The sequence below is a fragment of the Ictalurus punctatus genome, chromosome 17 (genome assembly GCF_001660625.3).
Source record: "Ictalurus punctatus breed USDA103 chromosome 17, Coco_2.0, whole genome shotgun sequence".
In the NCBI taxonomy this organism is placed as follows: domain Eukaryota; kingdom Metazoa; phylum Chordata; class Actinopteri; order Siluriformes; family Ictaluridae; genus Ictalurus; species Ictalurus punctatus.
Window position 1 is genome coordinate 6,599,390 of NC_030432.2, and position 18,857 is coordinate 6,618,246.

At 37.8% G+C, this 18,857-nt stretch overlaps 1 protein-coding gene across 1 annotated transcript in view; it reads right to left on the reverse strand.

Moving 5' to 3' along the window:
* Positions 1-1,491: 1,491 nt before the first annotated feature.
* dyrk1ab (dual-specificity tyrosine-(Y)-phosphorylation regulated kinase 1A, b) overlaps positions 1,492-18,857 on the reverse strand; it is a 32,083-nt gene continuing 14,717 nt past the window's right edge. Inside the window, exons 2-11 of the mRNA XM_017491436.3 lie at positions 15,041-15,237; positions 11,866-11,958; positions 10,688-10,876; positions 9,018-9,165; positions 8,531-8,817; positions 8,303-8,449; positions 7,621-7,761; positions 7,227-7,530; positions 5,390-5,514; positions 1,492-4,288 (exon numbers count right to left, since the gene is read on the reverse strand). Of these exons, the coding sequence (XP_017346925.1) occupies positions 3,695-4,288; positions 5,390-5,514; positions 7,227-7,530; positions 7,621-7,761; positions 8,303-8,449; positions 8,531-8,817; positions 9,018-9,165; positions 10,688-10,876; positions 11,866-11,958; positions 15,041-15,160 (2,148 nt within the window). The 5' untranslated portion in view covers positions 15,161-15,237 and the 3' untranslated portion in view covers positions 1,492-3,694. The remainder of the gene's footprint in view (positions 4,289-5,389; positions 5,515-7,226; positions 7,531-7,620; positions 7,762-8,302; positions 8,450-8,530; positions 8,818-9,017; positions 9,166-10,687; positions 10,877-11,865; positions 11,959-15,040; positions 15,238-18,857) is intronic.

Below are 18,857 nucleotides of genomic sequence, written 5' to 3' on the forward strand. Positions count from 1 at the left end.
TCGTAATGCTACAACATACAAAGGCATCCTTTACAATTTTGTAGCAAGAGTTTAAGGAAAAACTACATATGGGTATGATGGTCAGGTGTCCACATAATTTGGCCATATATTGTAGGTGGCTTACAAGGTGAAATGAGTCAATTTCCTGTTAAATGATCTAGAACTGTTGTACTCACCGCCATCTTATTGGGAAAACCTCTACACCTGCTCGTAGCCAATCATATAGCAGCAGCACAAGGCATAAAATCATGCAGATACAGGTCAAGAGCTTCAGTTCATGTTCAGATCAGAATGGGGAGAAAATGTGATTTCAGTGATGCTGACCATGGCACAGTTGTTGGCGCCAGATGAGCTCTTTAGAGTATTATAGACACTGCTTATCTCCTGGGATTTTCATGAACAATAATCTCGACTGTTTACGGAGAATGGTGTGAAAAACAAACAACATCCAGAAAGTGGTAGTTCTACAGGCAGAAATTCATGGTTAGTGAGAGAGATCAGAGGAGAATGGTGAGCTGACAGAAAGGCTACAGTAACTTAAATACCACCCTGTACATGTAAATGTGAACATTAACTAAAGCTCATGACCTGTATGTGCATGATTTATTCATTGCACTCCTATCAGATTATTTCCTGATTGGATAATTGCATGAAAGGGCAGGTGTAAAGATTCTCCTTAAAAAAAAAAAAAAAAAAAAAAAAAAAAAAAAAAAAAAAAAAAGTGGCAGTGAGTGTATATATTTGCACTTCTCTTTATTTGTTAGAACATCTTAAAACTTCAAGGACCATTTAATAGGAATAGTTTCTCTTAATGAAAACATCATTTTAAATGGAAAATCCAACATAATTTTCAGCTCATTAATACATAAGGGAAAGCACTATTTGACTAAGCTCCGACAGACTAAAGCACAACATTCAGAGCAGAGTTTCCAAAAACAAATCACAGCGTGCGCACACACACACACACACACACCACCATTAAATGGCAAGAGTGGGTTTGTGATCCTGGGCAATCAAAACAAAGCATCTCCAAGTAGGACTGTGGATCGAAGACCAAATTTGCTTCTTTATTTATAGTCAGATCAGCATTTGTACTTTTTGCTCAGTCAAACCTTTTAACGAAAGGTCCAGTGATCGAAGAAAATAAAGCATTCCCCCGGCAATACTAGAATATTTATGATTAAATCTAATGCTCGCTTTTGAAAACATTTTATACTTGTGACAGCCAAAACAGTTGTAATTATATACCAGGAGAAATGTAGCGAATTCTGTATTTCCTTTATTTAAAATTTATATATATATATATATATATATATATATATATATATATATATATATATATATATATATATATATATATATATATATATATATATATATATATAACACACACACACACACACACACACGTCTATTTCAACTATTAAAAAAGGGGCTGCATTTCAGGAAAGGACATCAAATCAGAGAGCTAAAACAGGTAGACACTTAATATCTGTTTAGTTTTTTTCCAGGTTTATTTTGGAATGTTTTGAGCTCAGCAAATTGCTGTGTTCCCCCACGCAAACAGGATCATTTATAAAAACTATTTTTAAAAGCCATTTAACATTTATATGAACCATTTCTCATCACCATTACTCTTAGAATATGTAAATATATCAAACATTTTTTGTTTTATAATAGGGTAAAGATGCCTTCGGCAAAATAAACACCATTTTCATGTACAATAGTGTCCTGTTACCTGATTTAGCAGCAGGACACTAAAGATTCATTGGTAATATGCATGGAGTTGGTCTTTGTTAATACCCGATGCAAAGTGTGAGCATGGGTGGAGAACACTTCACAACCTGTTATACTATAAAGTGTGGGTGAGATTGATTAATTAATTAACAATTGCTTGTGACCACAACGTGATTTCTGAAAACACTGAATCTCTTGGAAACGTGCGTATGCCCATGTGCCCTCAGTGCCATATTTAGATTCTGTTTGAACAGTATATGGGGAAACAAGCACCAAACAAAATGTCTGACAAACTCAACTTGTACTCATAGTAGCTACAGTAGACTGCCTGAATATTTCAGCTGAAGTATGGTACTTCGGTAAAAATTAGCATGTCATCCAAAGTAAGTAGAAAAAAGTAGCATCACCCACCAACTGACAAAAAAACCTTTTTTTTTCCACCTCCTTGTAATCTTTCACAGCTACTCCGTAGCCTGCAGAGCAGCAGTGTTGTGCCAAGCTATGCTCCCAACTGCTTGATGTTAAAAAAAAAAGAAAAAAAAAGAAAAAGTAAATAACAGGGTTTTGATGTTTAACCAAACAACAACAATTCAACCAAGCTCCGCAAAATTTCCATTGCGCAAAAGTAGTTGATAGACATTTGGTATGGACAAAACTGATCATTTAATAAAACACTTGTGTTGGAGTGGTGAACTGCTACATTATTGGTTACAGGACCGTTTAAAAATAAAATAAAAAAAGAAAACAGTTACTTTGGTATTTAAAAAAATGTGTAAAGTTCACAGCATAATTCAAGAGGGGAGAAAGGCAGTCACAAATTTCAGCGAATATTTCTGTACTAAAAAGTGAATAAGCAAATTGAAGTAAACAGTGTTCAATGGAAAGCGTACAATCAAAAGGAACAGGAACAAATAAATAAAATTAAGCATTTCATATAGGGGTGACTAACTCTGCTGTGAAATCCTATTTGATAAGAAAGAATTATAGGAAGTCACTATTAAAACACTTGACCCTGTAATTATGAGTCCCTTAAGTCCCTTTGTTAAATAAAGGCTTCTTAATAACCTCTTGATTACTTTTTTTTTTTTTTTTTTTAAACTCTACTCAGCATTCCTCTAAATAACGATCGTTTATGTTAAAAGAAGAGGAAAGCCGTATTTATCTGAACAGCATTGTCCGTGTTCTTTTCACTCAAATGTTCAAAAAAATCATAAGGCCAACAGGGTTCTTAACGTGAACCCCTAAATCTGTATCTGACCCCGTTTTCAGTGCATCCTCTCCATAACTTGAACACGTAGTGAGACGCGTCTCAGCCTGAACACTACTGCAGCTCCTTCTGCTCCCACAGTCTGAGAACACGCTTCTCACAGTTACACAATACAGACAACACCAAAGACCACTGCGAGTACTTCTTCCTGCACACACTACAGGTTTTAAACATACAGCTCCTCTGAGAGGTTTCAAATGAAGGGTAAATAAATTATCAAGGGAAAAAGAAAAAGCTAAATGATTCACCGTTAGAACGTAAATGGATTTTTTTTTTTGCATTGCTTTACATGTAGATAGTTGTGTGGCAGTTATTGGCTCTGAAATACTAAAAACGAGATTTAAAAAAAATGAACAAATAACGAGTGGGACGTGAGTACTATGTGTAGTGAGTGAACTGGCAGATGCAATCTTATGATGGTCATTTTGCAGTATTACGAATGAGTCTGTTAGGTGGACCAAAAAAAAAGAAAAAAAAGAGAAAGAAAAAAAAGAAAAAAAAAAAAAGATTTGAAATACATATACTTTAAATACTCTTCAGTTGTAGCGTTTCAGTGATATCTCCCCTAAAAAGTGAGCAGCTTTTTGTTCTCTATGCACCATTTAAAAATTGGAGAAAAGGAAAATATCACCTAGAAAAAAAATATTCATAATAACCACATACAGAAAAAACAAAACATTTTCAGATTAGTCACGAACTAGCCATGGAGCTCGGCTGAACGCAGACTCCAGTCATCGGAGACTCATCTCTATCAATGCCTTGTCTCATTCCCAAATGTCCCTCTGTTATGAAGTGCCCGGGCCCCGAGTTGGAGGGAACCGAGTACGGTGGATGTCCAGCGATGCCAGTTTCTTGGCGGGGATTTGAGAAGGCACCCAAACCCATGCTCCCGATTCGGCTGAAGCCCAGGGCTGTGGTGGGCCCCTGGCGGAACTGGTACACCTGGTGGCCATGGTTTCCTGTGGAAGAGGAAGAGGTGGAGGAAGAGGAGGCAGAGGAAGACAGCGATGTCATGGACAGATGGCCATGCCCGACCTCCATGGAGTCCTGCGTGGAGGCGCTGTTGGTGGGCGAGTTGTAGAGCCGTGACCGAGGGAACGCGGTTATGACCTGTCCATGGTGATGGTGATGGTGATGGTGGTGGTGGTGATGAGGGTGTAATGCTTTAGGATGCTGGGGAGGCACATGAAAGGTGGTCTCCTGCACTGGATGCGTCTCTACCGTGACAACTTCTGGGCCAACACCATCAGTCCATACTACAGGAGGATGGTAAGGCTGTCTTTTCTGTAAGAGAAACAAACACAGGCACGACTGTTCATATATACGCATGCAAAAACAGCAAAAAAAAAAAAAAACCCTGCACGGTCAACACAAAATAGGGTGGCAACACTAACAAGAAAATTACCCTATCACACAAAGTCTTCCAAGAATACCCTAGTGTATTTGTTGGGTTATTTTTTTTAAACAACACAATACACCATGAACTACCGAAGATAGGCTACCTAATGAATAAAACACTGAGGTGTGTTGTTGGAGAAAAACAAAAACCAATCAATCAATCAATCAATGACGAGGTCATGTGATGCAAGCCAATGCAAAGCTGTTGATTGTTACCACTCTGAAGTTGCTTTTCCTAAACCAGCACATCACAAAGTGGTCCAAAAACGCCCCCCAAAAAAAAATAAATTACAATTTTAAATTAATTAACGAGTGGGGGAGGGGGGTGACTATCAAGTTACAGAGAAGCAGGAAAGTGCAAAGCCCACCTTTCCCATGTTGGAAAAACCTCACAATATCAAATATTACACATTTGTCTTAGTTAAACAAGAGATTTTAAAAATCCATGTATTTATTAGGTTTAGATGATATAGTTCTCCCACCTTAAATGTCCCCGTGAATAAGTTGTGAATAAGTTGATACTATAGAAACAATAAGATGCTAGAATGAGTGCGTTAATATAAAACACATGAATTAAAGCCAGCACTACTGTAAGAGCGGCAGTTAGAAAAAACACCTTCTAGGTTTAGAGAATTTGACAGCATTGTGGAATAATAAATTAGCAGCTCGTTCGTTTTCTTTGATCTGAACAGTATAAATTTTTGACCCTTTGCTACGGAGATGTAGGAAACGACACTGAAAAATACCCGTACAGAAGCAATAGAAATCATTAGGTCTAAACTGTAGATACTGCCTCTTCTATGGATATGCAGCTGGAAAATTCAGTATCAGAATAACTGCCTTGGTTTATACACAGACACACACAATGAAATGCACAAATACTTGTAAGTAATTTTATTATTCTTGCAATATACTCCTTAAAGCCACCAATGTTTTTGTGTTTTGTGTGTTCAACATTAAGTGTTGAGCCCTAAAGTCTCCACTGACCTGAGGGCGGAGGTTGTCACAGTCTATGCTTGGCATTGCTGTGCTAAAGTGCCCCCCACTGTGCCGATGATGGTGAGTGGGATCAGACCTCGCTCTGCCACTGGTACTCGTTCCAGATGATCCTCCTGAAATCAGGGAAAATGTGCTGTTTTTATTGCTTTTCCACAAACATTTCACATAAACCTTGAAATATTAAATTTGGAATATTGTTTAGCCCTGGAACCATATGTACAAGATAAGCAGTACTGTTTCTCCAGCGTTTTTTTCAACCTAATTCCATCTATTGCATCAGGAGTGCGTGTGTGTGATTGCTTTCAGAGCTTATGATGGCAGCCTGTGATAGGTTGCTGGAAAGGTCAATTACATATTTATTCAAAAGTTTTCCTTTCTCTCTCTCTCTTTAATTTTTTATAGAATGCATTGACTAAATATTATTTATATTATACATTTGTTTCCACAAAACAGGATTTGTGTTTTTCCCCTCTCAGTGTAGGAAACATGCTGAAATACTTGGTAGGCTGACTTCACAGATTGTTGCTCAATTTTAAAATGAATATATCGTTTTTTAAGAAAGAAGTGCTAATCAGTGATGACAATTTCGGAACAATGTGATTCCTTGCAGCTTGCGTAGAAATTAGCCCGTCCTTTCATTTTCATATGTCCACAGAAAAACGGACAGCTGAGCGGCGACGCGAGGTGAACGCCTTCGAAACGATCTCAGTGTAATTGGTTGTTTGTTTCCATGTCAAGTGAATTAAACCTCATTTGAAAATACGATACATTTCCAGTGATTACTTTAATAAACAGTCTAATTTCTCAGTAATTTTGCATTGACAATTCTTCTGCTGTAAATGTTCTGTACTATTCGGAAAAAGGTGTGGTCGGTCGAGAACGATTACGTTTTGAAAATACAAATTCAAACAGAAATACAAAACTCCAAAACTGTATATTATTATTATTATTAAAAAACAACAAAAAAAGAAACCTCTTCCAGACTAGGGAGATATGATGATATAAGATCGATATCATTATACATTATAATACGATATGTGGTTTGGAGATCGTGCGTTATCTTTTTGCATGTTTTAAATTATGCCACTGCTGGGAAAGCACGGTCTGCTCTTTTCTGCATACACGAGCTCACACAGAGGGAGAGAGAGAAAGAGAGCGCCATTCCTCCCACCTGGAGGTCATGGCTAGTTCTGCTCCCATTGGCCACGGATGGCTGTGGAATTGTTGGGTTTTTAACTTGTTGGGGTTTGATCTCATGATGATAGGGCCATATAATGTAGAGGGATTAGAAGAGGAAGATTTTGATTGACGATACAGAACTATGATTGTGGGGGACTGATTTTTAATCGTAATATATAGTATTTATAATAATAATAATAATAATGCATGTTATGGGTATCACAATTACTCTGTAGTACATGTGTAGTGCACTATATGCCCAATTCAATGCTATTTGAATTTAAGCCACAGAAAAAGCAGTTTTCTGCACAAAATATTTTGTGTTCAGTAGATAAGCTCTTTTAACAGAAAACAAGCCCTAGGCCTATTTTATTCTCTTACTCAATCTGGATCTAATCTAAGCAGTATGTGTTACCAAAAATTCATGCTTTATAATGTTAGCCTCAATAAAACTTATTTTAATGCAGGAATAAACTCCTTTTCTTTTCAAAAAAAAAAAAAAAAAAAAAAAAGTTGAATGAAGATGTGTCCTAATGTTCTCATTCATAGATTGAGGTGAAACCTCTTAATAGCACTTATCGAGTCACTCGTTTTCTGTAAGTAGGGATTACTGAGTAGGCAAAGTGGAAGACTATTTGCAGAACACCTGAGCTTGAGGATGTACTAGAGGTGGTCCCTGAGGACTGCGAATGCTCAAGTGCAGGACTTGTTGAAACACTGCTGCTTGTGTTTGTTCCCTCATCTGCAGTCTTCTTAAAGAAGCTGTGCTGGAGCGCGTAGTAGGGCTGGATTCGAGTCTTGGGGTCATAGTCCAGCATTCTGAGCACAAGGTCCTTGAACTTCAAGTAGTCAGCCACCGCGTGGCCAGATTCGCCGCCTCTTCGACCGCCAGGTCCACCAGCCTCCACCCCCAAGATGGCATGGAGTTTACGAGAAGCTGGGGGTTTGTACTGTTGGCAGAGAAACACACAACTTAGTAATGAACACAGAAGCTCAGCATTGTCCACAGAAAAAAAAAACTAACGGTAATAAAAACACACCCTTTTCCCATCTTTGGTCTTCTTAATGCTCCACGTCCCATCAGACAACTTCTCAAAAAACTTTCTGGCTTTTGGTGCAAGGTCCATTATGTGACTGGGTGGGATACCTAGGACTTCAACTATTTTGTTCATTTGGTCCACCTGTGTAGGGGGAAAAAAAAGCTTTATTTTTTTCCTTCTCTACACATAGATACAGTACACGAACAATTACACTGTACACTACATTTGACAGACTGTATAATTACAATTACCTCCTTATTGTGTCACTATGTTTATTTGTTGCAAATCTTAGATTTTCTGACACAATCAGACAATCCAGGATGGACCTTTAGGCATTTAGTTTAGAATACCTCAGACCAAACTGATTAAATTAATGAATGTGTGTGTATATGTGTATATATATATATATATATATATATATATATATATAGAGAGAGAGAGAGAGAGAGAGAGAGAGAGAGAGATAGAGAGAGAGGAAAGGATTTATCAGATTTCATAATTTGTTTCATGAACAAACAAATGCATAATAATTAAATGAATATGCGACAACTACTAAATGTTCGGTTTGCTAAAAATAAAACAATAATAATCTTTTCAGAAGTATGTACTGTTTTAAAAAAAAATTTTTTTTTATAGATGACCTGCATTTTACTGACTCAGTCATGAAGATGATGTTTCTCACCTCGTTGGCTCCACTGAACAAAGGCTCTCCTGTATGCATTTCCACAAGAATGCACCCCAATGACCACATGTCTATTGCCAGATCATATGGCATTCCTAACAGCACTTCAGGGGAGCGGTAGAAACGACTCTGGATATACTGATATATCTGAAAAGGACACGATTACATATAAACAATCAAGAAAAAAAACCCAACACACAGAAGATGAGAAAACTGCTCAAACCGTACCCTCTGTCCCAGTTGGCAGGAGCTTCCAAAGTCCACGATTTTAATCGCGCTTCTCTTGGGATTACATAGTAGGATGTTCTCGGGCTTGAGGTCACAGTGGATGATGCTGAGTTCAGGAGTGGCAAGAAACAGCAGTGCGGTGCAGAGCTGCTGGGCAAATTTCCGTGTCAGGTTTAAAGATACGCCTCTAAAGTTTGTGTTTCGTAACAAGTCATACAGGTTGTATGACAACATTTCAAACACTAAGCAAAGGTGATTCCGAAACATGAAGTGCCGCTTCAGATGAACTAAAGAAAAAAAGGGGGGGAAATAAAACAAAAAGTAGTTAGAGTGTTATTGAATTGAAAAATTTTGAAAAATAATTTTACTAAAAACAATGTAATACACACAAACAAACAGAAGTATAGTCTATACACACAGTATGTCCAATTCTACATTAATAAATTGCATCCCAAGATTCAAAATGCGGTCTGAAGTTTTTAAATACCTATGTAATATTTCATTTCTGTATCATGTTTGTTCATGAGCTCCAGCAGCCGCACTTCAATCTGAGCTTGATTCAGAAAAGCCTTCTTGTTCTTGATTATTTTGATTGCTACCCATTCCTGCTCAGCACGGTCATAAGCTTTAACAACCTGCAAAAACCCAATTAAAAGACATCAGTACACATAAACCCTGTTAAACCCTCAAGTCCAAAACCACAGCAGAGGTTTGGGCCAAATTTATATCGAAATGTCAGCAATCAAAACTTGTGAAAACAGTGAAAAAGTACACTCCATGGAAATTGTTGGCTTTTTTTTTTTTTTTGACGACACATTTGATCCTCTTTGAAATAGTGCCTATTAATAGTGTATAGGTGATACACTATCAAAAGGACACATAAAATTGCCAAAAAACAGATAAAAGTAAGTACACCCCTACATTTATCACACCTTCAAATCCATAAAATTAGAATCAGGTGTTGAAGATTGGGTGCCAGTGATTATAACCTGCTTAGGGAGTGCAGGTGGAACCTGTTCTATTTATACCCCTCTCATATCTAGTGTCTGGTGTTCCCTTTGCTATTGAGGTGTGTGATGTCATTATGCCAACATCTAAGGAGTTCTATAAGGCCTTCAGAAGAAAAAAAAAACGGTTGTGGATGCCTACGAGTCTGGCAAGGGATCTCTAAAAAGATCTCTAAATTATTTGAAATACATCATTCCACTGTAAGGAAAATCATCTACAACTGGCACAGATTTCATACAGCTGTCATTTTGTCCAGGACTAGCCATCCCAGGCCTTTTGGAATAATGTGCTCTCGACAGACAAATCAAAGACGGAGTTGTTTGGCCACAGTAACTGCTGACACTTTTGGTGCAGACAAAAGGCAGATTTTCAGCAGAAGCACATCATACCGACTGTGAAGCACGGGGGTGGAAATGTTATGGTTTAGGGTTGCTTCGCTGCCTCAGGGACTGGACAGTTGATTCATTGATTCAATTATGAATTCTACATCATATCAAAGAGTGTTTGAAGACAATGTGAGGCCATCTGTCTGAAGGTTGAAGTTGAAACTGAAAGTGGAATTTTCAACAGAATAATGATCCTAAGCATGCTAGCAAATCCAGTAAAGAACAGCTCGAAAAGAAGAAACTGCGGGTTATGGAAAGGCCTAATCAAAGCCCGGATTTGAATCCCATTGAAATATTGTGGAGGGATTTGTAACAGGCAGAACAGTCAAGAAAACCTTCAAACATCTTGCAACTGAAAGAACATTGCATGGAAGTGGTCAAAAATTCCAGCAAGCCGATGTCAGAGACTGGTGAACGATTATGCAAAACGCCTACAAAAAGTAATTTCTGCTAGGGAAGCAATACTAGCTTCTGAGGCCAAGGGTGTACTTACTTTTTCCACAGAAGAATCTCACATCTATTGAGATTTCTGTTGAATAAAAAACTAAAAAAAATTTCCTTAGGGTTTTGTTCAAGTACATCAACTTTATTAATACACACTTTCAAAGATGACAGAATGCTTGCTTGTCCAAATATTTGTAATAAAAAAAAAAAAGCCAACATTTTCCATGGGGTGTACTTAGATTTTCACATGACTGTGTAATATAATGTCCAGTTGGACTCATCATCTGAATATGACAAAACTGTGTGTTCGAGACCGTACCTGCCCAAATGAACCCTTTCCTATTAAAGAGTCAATTTCATAACGGTCCATCCACTTCTCTCCATTCTTAACAATGTAATCAAAGTTGTCATCATCATAGCCATCGTTGAAGACTTTCTTCTCTTTCTTATGGCTGGAGTCCTCACAATGACCCTGTTGATGCCGTCGTTTCTTTTTTGCATAATACACCTACACAGAAGGGGGAAATAAACAGCAATTTCTTTCATGTTTGTCTCATACAAAAGCAGTCCGTTTTAGATGGGTGTTCATTAAATGATATACAGGGTGTCAGTGAGAATAACATATACTTCATGTTGTATTTATTCTCAACATGTTCACCCTCATGCGCTAAGCACATACTCAGCTGCTGTATCATCTTTGTGATAATTTTGCTCAACAAATTCCCCTTGGTTCCTGACCTCCTGGACACCCTGTTATTTAGTGTGCCACATTAAAATTTGTGACAGTCAGAGGTGTCAACATCGACAACCAGAAAAAACAGGTAGCGAGAGAGGGGGGGTAATAAAAACAACGACGAATTTTTACCACAGCATCAATTCTTACGTGCTCATAGCATGAATGAACATCTGCAAAACACCCAAGTTGCTCTATTCACTTATATAATAGCAACTATAAAAAGCCATTCCCTCGCCAGAAGCTCTTATTTTCTCACTCTTTTCAGTTACCAAGAAACCTGAAAGCCTAAAATCATCTGTCCTGGAGACTGTCCCATCACCAAAAAACTTACTGTTACCGGATATTCACACCATAAATATTCAGCAAACATCTACTTACAACTATTATAGGTTTTTAATCCGTTTATTACTACAAAACTTAGCCCGTGTATTGGCAGAATAACAAAGTTCTGGGTTAGGCTTAAAGACTGAAACAGGACAGCAATAATAATAATAATAATAATAATAATAATAAACTATTTTACAGAGCGCCTTTAAAAGCAGCTTCTCAAAGGGCTGTACACAAAATAAGTAGTACACAATTTTTTTTTATTATAAAAATAACTAATAATAAAAGTAAACATCAGCAAGCAAATGGTAGTTTAAAGAAGTAGGTCTTGAGTTGAGCTTTAAATAATATAATGTGATTGATAATTAAAATCTTAGCGTTTACCTCCCTTTAAACATAATGAAACATTAGTCAGTTTTGGCAGCAGATCTTACCTCATTAATGTGTTTGTAGGTTTTGATTAAGTCAACAGAGAGCTTCCTCAATGGAGCTGCGGTTGGCTCACGAAAACACTGGGGCATGTGCCTCTGTATGAAGACACGCACAGACAGACACAGAGCTTTAGGTTGAGGTATACAGCAGGTCACTCTTCATTTTTCTTGGACCTACACTACTTCAGTTAAAAATCAATGCAAAAATTTCGGCCTGCAGGCAAGGACCATGTTTGGATTATAGTGTTGTTATGGTATCATGGTCGTATGGAGTATGATCAGATGGCTGCTTCACTGTCGCCTCACCATCAGTAAAGGAATGTGTAATAATAATAATAATAATAATAATAATAATAATAATAATAATCACCACCACCACCACCATCATCATCATCATCAGCGCAGTTGGGATCACAAGTGCTCACGGATTTTTAGGTGAATCTGCAGTAATGCTCAGTGAAAAGTAAAACGTTGAAAACGTTTTACTTGATGAACGTAGTAAAACGTTCGATGTTTGAGCATTTTTTTGGTTTAGTTTAAATCACCTTCCAATTATCATCATCATTAACGTTATTTGTAATGTGTTAGACAGACACTTTGTTGTACTGGAACTATCCATTTATTTATTTATTTATTTTACCTTTGACCAAAAACTGAAAGTACAGATTTTGACCATTTTCAGACAATTTTTCAGTGACAATCACAAATATAGATTTATTGAGAGATTATTTATTATATAGAACTGGTGTAAAATATATACTTTGTCTAATGTTAGTGAAGTTGAACATACACTATACAGATAAAACCATGAGCATTAACATAGACTCATAGGCCTCAACCACCTTTGCTGTTTTAAGATCCTCTACTTTTCTCTGAAAGCTTTGCACTACATTTTAGGAAATGGCTGTGGGGATTTGCTCATTCAGCCACAAGAGCATTAGCGAGGTCAGGCACTGATGTCAGGTGAGGAGGCTCAGTCAGCGTTTCAGTTCATCTTAAAGGTGTTCAGTGGGGTTGAGGTCAGGGCTCTGTGCTGACCACTCGAGTTCTTACACTCTGACCTTGGCAAATCATGTCTTTATAAAAGCTCGCTTTGTGCACAAGGGCATTGTCATGCTGGAACAGGTTTGGGCCTCGTAGTTTCAGTGAAGGGAAATTGTAATGCTACATCATACAGACTTTGTGGCAACAGTTCGGGGAAGAACCACATATGGGTGTGATGGTCAGGTGTCCACATACTGCTGGCCATATAATGTACACTGACCGAACGTATTTAACATTAACAAACTCAAAACATTCTCCATTTACCCCGACAGAAAGCAAGGGAGCGCTGTGAGTCGAGTACGTGTGATATGGGGGAAGGGGGCTTTCAGGACATGTCAGTTAATATTGGAGACACAAATCACTCCAGATTCATATGAGGCACATCTCCTATTTTATTGAGGAGAACAAGACTGCTCTTTTCATGTATTAGGAGTTATAACTCATATTAGTGTTCACCAAGGTTAAATCATGAAGCTCCAACACAAAACGCGTTAACAGGTTTAGTATTTTAATATAATCGGAATAATCGTCATTGGCTATCATGGCAGTGTAATATCATGTAGAGCTGATAATATCATTATATCACACAAGTGCAGCATAAAATGTACTTTTTACCAGATTAAATTCCTTACTCCAGTGGTTCCCATCCCTTTGGTGTGCAGCTCTGACTTCCCAAAACAATTCACAACCCCACTGCCTCAGAACTCCCCCAAATCATACTACATCAACCTCCATTTCGATGTGCAGGTGAAGTGGCCTGCTCTGAAAACCCTTTGGCTGTTGTAAACACGTTCGCTGCTACCTCTACTTCCACTCCTACCATGTTCATAACTACCAAACATGATGGCTATCAAACACACAGAACACAGCATTGCTAATAATAATTAAACAAAACAACCATCAACGATCTATTTTTGGCTAAACGACGCTGCAAACTAAGTTTGTGAGATTCTGGGTAATACACTGTTGTCCTGTTGTGCCCACAATTATTGTCAGTTGATAACATTATCCCCTGTGACTTTGAGTGGAGACAAGAAGTGGGCGTGGCCAGATGCATGTAACGCACGTCATGTACACGTAATGTCATTACAGCGAAAAATATACCAGAAGCTTGTTACGAGTCGGCTGAAGCTGCAATTGCTAGTATTTGCATTTAGTCAGGGTTTTTTTTTTTTTGATTAATTGCCTGTTAACAAGGTCAGGAATGTTTGCAGAATGAGGTTGGGAACGTAAATAAATAACGAGTTATTAGCTGAAACCAAGCTAATTATAAAATTGAAACACAATGATTTAAACTACATGTGCATGAATAGCAGCGGAGATACTTCATTCTTGCATAGTGTATTAGCCCTGATAAACACCACACTGTTTCATTTTCTTAATTTTAACCTTTGATCATGAAGTCAGACAGCGGGTTCAAGGTTCGTGGATGTTACAGACCCGACATTCTGATATCAATTGGTGATTTCCAATACCATCGTTAATCATCCCGAGCCTACTATACACGGTCAATTTAGGTTTTTTTTTTTTTTTTGCTCAGCAGCTGCCGGCTTTCCTCGCAGCAACTCTCAGACAAATTCGGATGATCTAAGAAACGTCATTCTTAAAAATAGGAAGAACAAATTACAGAATTTTATATTTTTGTTTACTTCTGTTGTTGTATTTTTTGTTATATATAGGCCGCTACAAGATGCTCAAAGATTTTCTTTTCATTTTTATTAGAGATGCACCGATATCAAATTTCTCAGCCGATACGATAACCAATTCAGAGTGATATCGGCCGATTCCACAATTCTGAAAGAAATGCTAATAACAAACTTTATTCTCTGCATTTCAACAAGTTGTTTCACAGTAACTGGTCTTATAAACAGAAAACACATTACTCTGACATCATCCCTGATCATCGGATATTTAAAAATAAATAAATAAGTAAATAAATAAATAAAAATCAGCCGATAGCCATAGCGTGAGAAATAGCCTTTATCGGCTGATACATCGGTGCATCTCTCACTGGTTTGTGTGTTTTTAAATGTTTGATTAATACTGTGATATTGTAGTATATTTCGACTAAACTCTAACACTCATAGTGGATTACACGTGCTTTGTACGTCTGCACACGAGCACTCAGTAGTACCTGATTGGCAGTGAGCGCATGTGTCTGGTCACTGTATGGTAGTACAGTGCCAGACTGCTCTGTACTCTGCTGGTGACAGTCACTGTGCTGCGGGTGTGAATGAAGCATCGGAGCAGCCATGTGAAACCCAGCAGCATTGAAAGAAAAAGAGCGTGCAAGCCGGCCAGACCAGGGTTGGCATGCTGAGGTCTCTCCCCCTAGAAGAAAAGTTCAAAAATATAGATTAGTGCTTATTAGGACAAACCAAAAGACTCGTTTAAAGGATTCCTTATTTTAAAACAAGCATCACAGATCACCAGAAAGCTTTTATTTCATGAAGAAGTACCTCATTATATGCAAATTAGTCCTATATGCCTAAAAAACGTTTTTCTTTTTTTTTTTTTTTTTTATAAATACATATTTTTATACAGATGCGTGCGTCCACATTAGAAAAGGGAGGAAAAAGGAGATTAGGAAAGGAAATAATATGCTGAAGACAGACATGAATGCCACAGTGCACACGAAACTAAACAATAAACGAAAGAACATTTAACGTTTAGTTTCTGAGGAACTCAATGGTGGATGTAGGACAGGAATATAATAGGGGAGGAAAAAAAAAAAAAACAAAAACACTGATTCCACCCTGGCAAATTCACCCTCCTTTAAGACTAAATTCCAATAATTATTAGGAGAACGTTGGTTTATGAGCATCCCTCAGCAGGCAGCACAATGCGCCACAGCCACACTGAACCACACCACGATTCAGAATCCCAGCAACAGCACCCAATTAGCATAGCCTATCACCGCCAAGATACAGTGTGATTTGGCAAGCCCATCAACGTTCAAGCCAATCACAGCAGACTATGCAAATAGACTACTTTTGTTGCCAGGGCAGAGCTTCTGCCATTTGCCAATAAGAAAACAAGAAATAAACAAGAAATTAAATTGAACTTTGGTACACTTTGAGGTAACATCCAGCACAATGGAGGCTGAGAGCAAACGAAAAATCTCGGGGAGGGAGAGAGCGATTTATCTGAGCGAACGGAGATTGGGCGAAGAATTCACCCAAACCAGTAACAGAAGGTGCAATCCCGGCATTACCGCACCATCATTTCGAACCATGCTTAGCACTGAGAGGAATATGACCTAAAAAGGCAAGGCAAGCTTGAATTTATTTTTTAGCAGATTGATTTGAATTTTTTTTGTGTGCTTGAGTAGAATATAACCATAGAAAAGTGACGTCAAATATAAAGAAGAGGAAATAAAACAAACAAACAACAACAACAAAAAAACCCCAACAATGTCCTTGTAGAATGAAATGAACAAAATTGTTAATTTCTTTCTTTAATAATTAAGACAAGGCAGCCATGTCTGTGTGATTAAAAACACCGAAGTTTTGTGGCTTTTAACATGAACATGTTTGCCTTAAGGTTATCTATAAGCTAGTGAATGCCAAAACAATGACAAAATTTACATTTAGAAGATATATGCGTTCAAAACTTACAGTCTCTACCTACCACCAATACGGAGCAACAATTTTGATGACATCACTCTGCACTTCAGCTTCTCATCAGATTTTTTGTTCAGTCAAATGATCTCTAGAATCTGAAGCTTCCCGTCACAAACGTTAATAATAAAAATCTATGGTTACCAACCGTTAAAGTACGGAGTAACCTGGGCTGCGGGGTGAGGCGTTAACGAGTGAATCGAAGGTGTCTTTGGCTGACGTCACATGACGTATCTTGGCCCAAATCTACGGTAATTTGGGGGGAAAAAATTATAAAAAAAAATAAAATCACAAGTTCCTTCGAGTTGGCTTGATTTTGCGTTCATTTCTGCGATGGCGAAATCCTGGAGGGAATGTAAATTTCAAGTTAAAAAAAAAATTCAAGCAAGAATATCTAATCAGTAAAAACTTCCTCGAGATAAACATCACTGGTGTCCGCTGTGCAACAAAGAACTTTTACTTTACAATTTATTTGAATTCTTACTAGATAACAAATATCCTTATAAACATGTACATGAGCACTAAAAAGCTATTTTAAAGTCATGACCTCAGCACAAATGATTTATGTGGCTGTGAAAAACCCATTTGGAAAACTGAATATGGGCCTCAGTGCTTCAACTTCTCAGTCTGTTCAGAAAGAAAGAACATGGCTGAGATCGATAAGTGTCCAGTGCAGCCAGATTTTTTTTTTTCAGTTAACAAAAAAAATCATGTTGTGCTTCATCGAAATGCACACAAGAAACACGGTACAATTAGAATAAACACTTATTCAACCACAAGAGCATTAGTGAGGTCAGGCACTGATGTTGGGATGTTTATGCGAGGAGGCCTGGGGCTCATTTGGCATTCCAGTTCACCCCAAAGGTTGGGTTGAGGTCAGGGCTCTGTGCAGGCCACTCAAGCTCTTCCACTCCACCCTTGGCAAACCATGTCTTTATGTACCTTCCTTTGTGCACAGGGGTATCATCATGCTGGAACAGGTTTGGTTCCAGTGAAGAGAAATTGTAATACTACACCATACATCCTATACAATTGTATTCCGAATTTGTGCCAACAATTTGAGGAAGGAAGTCACATGCGTGTGATGGTCAGGTGCACACATACTTTTGGTAAATGCAGCCTGTACAAAGGTTTGAATCTTTAAAAGGTTCACTTCATTCTTTATCACTTAGAGAGCCAGGTAAGGTAATGCCTTGGATGAAACATTTTCATAGAAAATAAATGTAGCAAAGAAGTACTTGTGTAACATTACACAGTAAGTCACTCTGTATTAGGGAAACGGACATAAGTCAGAATCATGCATAACTAAGACATGCCTCTGTTTATCAACCCATGTGCATAAATCACACTGAAAACTCTGAATAGGGATGCGAATACTGGTGCGTGCAATTGCAGAGTTATTCTTCATTTGGTATTTCCACGTTCTCCTTAAATTTCTTTATAATATTCACCGAAAGCCCTGGAAGAGTATTTCAAATTGTCAGTAATCAGCTCTGGAAAGACTACTTTGTTACGGCAGCATGAAATATACTACGTTTTTGTTAAGCTTTGTATTTATTTACACTAATTCACCAAGTTTTCAAACAGGAACATTATACTCTTCCACCACACAGACCAAATCCCAAATGGTTTTCTAGTCACTGCATGTGGTTTATAGGGTAAAATGCCATAGAAAATCAAAGAAGAACTATTTTACCATCCGAGTAGCCAAGCATCACTGATAACTGCGACAATGCTTCCTTTTCTTAATAAACATAATATTTTTTTTTTTTTTTTTTTTTTTTATAAACAGATCCTGTTATTTCTTGGCTGAAAGCAGAACTAACTCTGACTACATTTAAATGGACAGCAGTAATCTAATTATTGACCTTATTCTGAATAAGACAATATTGTGATTAAGGTGTTTACACGAGTCGCTTTTAGAATACTCCTTTCATGTTCATGTTTTATATGTTAAAGAACATAGATCGATAAACAGCACGTGTCATTACGTCCCCATGCCACGCCGTCCCTCCAGAATTTCACGCATCAACATACAGTTAGTCTTCGTTATGGTACCGTATACAGTTTTGGGTGTTTTTATTTTTAATTTTTACGGACGCTTCCAGTGCGGTTAATTATTTGTCATGCTATACGTGCAAACAGACGACTGCTTGAAGCCCTGGGCTGCGTCCCAAACCACATACTTACCTACTACATAGTAGCCGAGATACATGTATTTCACCTACTATATAGCATCTAAGTATGCGGTTTGGGACGCAGCCGTGCTCTCGTTTGGCGTCAAACGGTTGAGCGTTGGCGTGTGCGTACGTGTCCTGTCGCAAAAAGCGG